Raw genomic sequence first — 7,164 nt, 5'->3', positions numbered from 1 at the left:
ACCCGACCCCGGAGAAGCTGCTGAGGATGAGATGAGATGAGATACAGACAGATATCTTAGTTTGAATGGGGGTTGTTTTCTGGCATGTGTGTGCATGAATTGTTAATTTATATCACAATCTGTCCTCCTAATGGTAGGTGGGATCCATTTGAGACCTTCATGAGAACTCATTGCAGCGTATGCACTGCAACTGAGTTTGATGACATTTATTTTATTCCATTTCTGGTATGACGTTAAATGAGATGCATATGCACTGTTGGAAAGTGGCAGATGTGCTTTCTAAACTGGATGTGCCGACTCGGGATAGAGATCAAACAGAGGACCTGAAATCTTTGGAGACTGAAAAGCATGGAAACATGATGCTTGGTGGCTCTGAATGTCGGGCGGAGGGACATGGAAACTCTTTTACTCGTGTGAGGAAGGAACTTAATATTTATGGGCGTTTGTAGGAGGAACCTGACATTGTCAGATATAGTAGGTCAGGGGAGGGACCTGTCATCTGTGGATATAGACTGGAGGAGGGAAAGGACATCTCTAGGTGTGGAGTAATGGGACTAGAAAGGAGGGGGAGGAGGCAGAATCTGACTTCTGTGAAGAGAAGGACGGGGTGAGGCCTGACATCAGTGGAAGTAGATTAAAAGAAGATCTGGAAATCTTGCAGGATTTTCTAGCTGGATATATGGGTTTGGGCTCTTGACTTTTGTTAGAAATATGAGACATTCCTTTTACTGTATGTGAAGGAGTCTTGGCATGGAAGTCTGTAGAAAGGGATGATCAGTTTTTAAGAGTTAGAACTGAAAATGCATCTAGTCATCTCTGTGAGGTGTCATGATAATATGGTGGTGACATGAGGATCTTCTGGACCTTCTCAGCGTCTATTGTTTTGTGGTTTGGAAGATTTAGTGTCAAATCTTAAATCTCTGGCATTTAGTATTTAGTGCTCTTCTCTCTGTCTACTCACACCTACCTCCCAGTCAGATGTCTATGGGCATCTGATCAGGATGTCTCCTGGGCGCCTTCCTTTGGAGGTTTTCCGGGCATGGCCAACTGGGAGGAGACCCCGGGCTAGACCCAGAACTCGCTGGAGGGACTACATGTCCAACCTGGCCTGGGAACCCCTTGGGATCCCCCAGGAGGAGCTGGAGGGCGTTGCTGGGGAGAGGGAGGTCTGGAGTGCCCTACTTAGCTTGCTGCCACCGTGACCCGACCCAGGGGAAGTGGCTGATGAATGAATGAATGAATGAATGAATACTATTCTCTCCTAAATGCAAGTCATGATGAATATGGATATATTGAAATTTGGCAAAGCCACAGACGGGATAGGGCTGAATAAAGATGTTTCTTTTTCTTGCACAACATTTTATTATCCATAATAGTATGAGTGGGAACAAAATCAGATGTAGCCTGAAAGTAGAGATGGTTCTTACACCTTCAGGGCCTGCCACACCCAATTCTGATGGCATCAGTCCTGTTGTAAATTATACCAACCCCTTTTTCAGGGTTATGGGCATATTTTCTTACTTTGTACCCAACGTTTATATCTGATTATGCAAAAATATAAAAATTCTCATACCAGACGATGCATGAATACCAGAGTCAGAGTCAGAATCAGGTTTACTGGCCATGTAGGTTTGCATAAACATGGAATTTGACTCCGGTTTCGTGGGTCTGTCAGGACTGATGTGTTAAGGGACGATGAGCTGGACTCGGAAAGCTGGAGGAGAAAAGCTCCTCGGTGGGCGTGGAGGGGCAGAGAGGCTCATTAGCATTGAGACCACCTGTTTTAAATAATGAGTTTATAATTTGATAGACTACTGGTCTACTGGGCTGGACTTAAGGTGTGTCACCTTCATCACGTGGGTGTCATTGTCTTTAGTGCCCCCGATGATGTAAAGTAGACAAATTGGAGGGGGTTGATAAGTGTCTTGCCCCCATACATAAGCAAAGGAATAGATTTTCTTCTTCAAGGGGCCGTGTGAAGTGCTTCCTTTTTTGGTTAAATGTATCATGAGAGGGGCGTCTGGGTGACGTGGCGGTCTATTCCGTTGCCCACCAACAAGGGGATCGGCGGTTCGATTCCTCGTGTTCCCTCCGGCTTGGTCGGGCGTCCCTACAGACACAATTGGCCGTGTCTGCGGTTGGGAAGCCGGATGCAGGTATGTGTCCTGGTCGCTGCACTAGCGCCTCCTCTGGTCGGTCGGGGCGCCTGTTCGGGGGGGAGAGGGAACTGGAGGGAATAGCGGGATCTTCCCACGTGCTGCGTCCCCCTGGTGAAACTCCTCACTGTCAGGTGAGAAGAAGCGGCTGGTGACTCCAGATGTACCGGAGGAGGCATGTGGTAGTCTGCAGCCCTCCCCGGGTCAGCAGAGGGGGTGGAGCAGAGACCGGTAGGGTGGGGTAATTGGCCGGATACAATTAGGAAGAAAAAGGGGAAAAAAGAATAAATTCCAAACCTTTCTGACTAGACCAAGCTAGTCTGACTGGCTGCTGATGAGACTCAGAATTCATCCTCTAGGAGTCGTTGTCAGAGCTATAGATATGCGTGGCTCTTTGTGATCCGATGTTTACCAACGCCCATTGCTAACAGAGCCATAGATATGAGTGGCTCTTTTGTGTACCGATGTTTGGCCTCTCATATCTATGGTAAACATCGGGACACAAAGAGCCATGGACATCTATAGCTCTGACAACGACTCCTAGAGGATAAATTCTGAGTCTCATCAGCAGCCAGTCAGACTAGCTTGGTCCAGTCAGAAAGGCACGAACTGAGGAAGCCTCTTGGATGAGAGGCGAAATGTCTTCACGGATATATACCAAGTCCAGTTGCACTTGATTAATCTCCTTTGGATAACCATGACAACCTGGATGAATGAGAACATCCACAGACAATAAATTCCAAAGTTTGAAGCTCACACTACTTTTTGATAATGACAATGAAAAAGTAAAGTTTTTAGGCCGATTGTTTACCTTGAGCCAGACTGTACCGATGAAAACAGGGTTCTGCTGACATGTGATGGGGGTCCTCACAGCTAACCCTTCTCCTCCTCCTTTTCCCGTCTCTTCCATCTCTTTCTAGCCATGGGAGTGCTCATGTCAAAGAAGCAGCAGGTGGAGAAGGTGCAGAAATGCAACGCTGTCGTCTCCGCCTTCCAGCAAGGGCTGAAAGATCGAGCCGCCATGGCCGTCCAAGCGGAGGGGTTGGCAGAGGATGGGGAGGGGCCTACCGAGACCTCAGCCGGTCTGAGCAAGAAGAGCGGTGAGGAGATGGAACAGGGGGAGGCACACGATGCTGCAGGTCCCTCCACCTCCCAGCAAACCCCGGCAACAGCAACCAAGGATGAGTGCAAGGTCAACCAGGAGGCCTGGTCGAGGCTGAGAGACGGGAAAGGAGTCGAACCTGAAGATCTGGACAAGAGCCATCAGCTAACCCCTCCCACCTTTGTGCGACCCAAGAGGGATGCCGACGATGACCAGCCTGTCGAGATAGAGCTGAGCCAGAGAGAGCAGGTATGCAATGGTTCACAATCACTCTCGACCTGTGGAGCGCTGGCGACAAGTGAGTTGGTGGAATCAGTTTCATGCAGTAACATTTCTAATGACCAGGATTTCACTCCTACCTAAAACGACCATGAGCGGTCAATATGACCGCCGGTTTAAACTCTATATCGTGTCAAGATAAATACCCCGTTGAGATATTAATGCATTACATATGTTAGTATGTCTGTTAAGAAACTAACTGACACCAAAATTAACATTTTAACAACTTTAATACTATTTTTAAACAATGTAAAATGGCCGCTGTCCAACGTCTGTAAATCCTGCAGCGCCTCGGTGCTGGTCATGGTGCGTCTGTAGCGGCGTCTGTAACCACACATGTTGGACATCATCACACATCAAGTGTAGACTATGTCTCTGCACTGGAGGGCGCTAGTGTGTTTCTAGGACACAGCAACGAATTTCACAAAAGAAATGACGCGACAACACACGTCATCAATACTGACATGACGCACACCATCACACGCAAATTACGAGACGGTCACGGTGACTGCACATGGTCGTTTTAGGTAGATCATAACTTCTTTTGTGCAATTGATCTGAAACTCATTGTAATGTAAATAAATGCAGTTTAGGAGCATTCAGTGAGCGGCAGTTCTGTAACTTTCCCCCCCACAAAGTTATTAAACTTTGAAAATCCAAAACGGTCAAAATGACCGCCTTGGTTGTTTTAAAGGATAGTTCAGATTTGTCGACACAAAGTAACGTGGTGTTAGTTACTCACTAGTGGTGTTATCAAGTAACGTGGTGTTAGTTACTCACTAGTGGTGTTGTCAAGTAACGTGGTGTGAGTTACTCACTAGTAGTGTTAGAAATTAACGTGGTGTGAGTTACTCACTAGTAGTGTTAGAAATTAACGTGATATTAGGTACTCACTAGTAGTATTATAAAATAACGTGGTATGAGTTACTCACTAGTAGTGGTATAAAGTAACGTGGTATGAGTTACTCACTAGTAGTGGTATGAAGTAACGTGGTATGAGTTACTCGCTAGTAGTGGTATGAAGTAACGTGGTATGAGTTACTCACTAGTAGTGTTAGAAATTAACGTGATATTAGGTACTCACTAGTAGTATTATAAAATAACGTGGTATGAGTTACTCACTAGTAGTGGTATAAAGTAACGTGGTATGAGTTACTCACTAGTAGTGGTATAAAGTAACGTGGTATGAGTTACTCACTAGTAGTGGTATGAAGTGACGTGGTATGAGTTACTCACTAGTAGTGTTAGAAATTAACATCATATTAGGTACTCACTAGTAGTATTATAAAATGATGTGGTATGAGTTACTCACTAGTAATGGTATAAAGTAACGTGGTATGAGTTACTCACTAGTAGTGGTATAAAGTAACGTGGTATGAGTTACTCACTAGTAGTATTATAAAGTAACGTGGTATGAGTTACTCACTAGTAGTATTATAAAGTAACATGGTATGAGCTACTCACTAGTAGTATTATAAAGTAACGTGGTATGAGTTACTCATTAGTAGTGTTATAAAGTAATGTGGTATGAGTTACTCACTAGTAGTGTTATAAAGTAACGTGGCATAAATTACTCACTAGTAGTGGTATAAAGTAACATGGTATGAGCTACTCACTAGTAGTATTATAAAGTAACGTGGTATGAGTTACTCACTAGTAGTATTATAAAGTAATGTGGTATGAGTTACTCACTAGTAGTGTTATAAAGTAACGTGTTATGAGTAACTCACTAGTAGTGGTATAAAGTAACGTGGTATGAGTTACTCACTAGTAGTATTATAAAATAACGTGGTATGAGTTACTCACTAGTAGTGTTATAAAGTATGATGGTATGAGTTACTCACTAGTAGTGTTATAAAGTAACGTGGCATAAGTTACTCACTAGTAGTGGTATAAAGTAACGTGGTTGAGTTACTCACTAGTAGTGGTATAAAGTAACGTGGTGTTCGTTACTCAGTAGTAGTGTTATAAAGTAACATGGTATGAGTTACTCACTAGTAGTGTTATAAAGTAACATGGTATGAGTTACTCACTAGTAGTGGTATAAAGTAACGTGGTGTTCGTTACTCACTAGTAGTGGTATAAAGTAACATGGTATGAGCTACTCACTGGTAGTATTATAAAGTAACGTGGTTGAGTTACTCACTAGTAGTGGTATAAAGTAACGTGGTGTTCGTTACTCAGTAGTAGTGTTATAAAGTAACATGGTATGAGCTACTCACTAGTAGTGTTATAAAGTAACGTGGCATAAGTTACCCACTAGTAGTGGTATAAAGTAACATGGTATGAGCTACTCACTAGTAGTGGTATAAAGTAACATGGTATGAGTTACTCACTAGTAGTGTTATAAAGTAACGTGGTGTTCGTTACTCAGTAGTAGTGTTATAAAGTAACATGGTATGAGTTACTCACTAGTAGTGGTATAAAGTAACATGGTATGAGTTACTCACTAGTAGTGTTAGAAAGTAACGTGGTATGAGTTACTCACTAGTAGTGTTATAAAGTAACGTGGTATGAGTTACTCAGTAGTAGTGTTATCGCTGAACAGACGTTACCTGGCTGAACAACTCCGTGGTCAGATATTTATCTGGCTGCTGGTCCAGACAAATTAGCCGCAGCCAGTGGTGAACACTTTTAAGTAATAATTAAACACGGGGGGGGAGAGAACTCAGAAAGCCTGTTTACCACCCACAAATACACACAGCCACCCACAAATACACACAGCCACACACAAATACACACAGCCACACACAAATACACACAGCCACACACAAATACACACAACCACCCACAAATACACACAGCCACACACAAATACACACAACCACCCACAAATACACACAGCCACCCACAAATACACACAGCAGCTTTGTGTCTTTCCAGAGCTTGTGTTTCCTCTCGGACCACACGGCGCTGTATACACGTTGAGTGTACTGTTGTTGTTGAGGGCACCGCTGGATGACTACGCACCGGAGCCTGTCCGGGTTTCTCTGGTTACCGACGGCAGCGCTTTCCCTCCCGGACAACTCAGAGGCGGCCTGCTATAGGAACCGGCTGGAGTCTCCTCTCAGACCTGCGACTGGTCTGAGAGGAGACTCCAGCACCAGAAATACGCAAAAGATGTTGGATTAATTTGTGGCTGGTTAATGAGGCTTTTTCATGTCCTGTGATGGCTTAACACACACACACACACACACACACACACACACACACACACACACACACACACACACACACACATATATACACCGCCCCCCTTTTCTCCCCAGTTGTACCTGGCCAATCACCCCACTCTCCCGAGCCATCCCGGTCTCTGCTCCATCCCCTCTGCTGATCTGCAGACTACCACATGCCTCCTCCCATACATGTGGAGTCACCAGCTGCTTCTTTTCACCTGACAGTGAGGAGTTTCACCAGGGGGACGCAGCGCGTGGGAGGATCACGCTATTCCCCCCAGTTCCCCCTCCCTCCTTAACAGGTGCCCCAACCGACCAGAGGAGGCGCTAGTGCAGCGACCAGGACACATACTCACATCCAGCTTCCCACCCACAGACACGGCCAGTTAAGTCTGTAAGGACGCCCGAACAAGCGGGAGGTAACGCGGGGATTCGAACCTGCGATCCCCGT

The 7,164-nt window shown here is 45.1% G+C and overlaps 1 protein-coding gene across 1 annotated transcript in view; it reads left to right on the top strand.

The window, feature by feature from the left end:
* Positions 1-3,078: 3,078 nt before the first annotated feature.
* The window catches only part of phf24 (PHD finger protein 24), a 43,783-nt gene continuing 39,697 nt past the window's right edge, over positions 3,079-7,164 (top strand). The window contains exon 1 of the mRNA XM_056290696.1: positions 3,079-3,507. Within this exon, the coding sequence (XP_056146671.1) occupies positions 3,079-3,507 (429 nt within the window). The remainder of the gene's footprint in view (positions 3,508-7,164) is intronic.

Source organism: Lampris incognitus, chromosome 12 (assembly GCF_029633865.1).
Source record: "Lampris incognitus isolate fLamInc1 chromosome 12, fLamInc1.hap2, whole genome shotgun sequence".
Lineage (NCBI taxonomy): Eukaryota > Metazoa > Chordata > Actinopteri > Lampriformes > Lampridae > Lampris > Lampris incognitus.
Note: the sequence above shows the minus strand (reverse complement) of the source record. Positions and strands in the feature narration are given on the sequence as shown.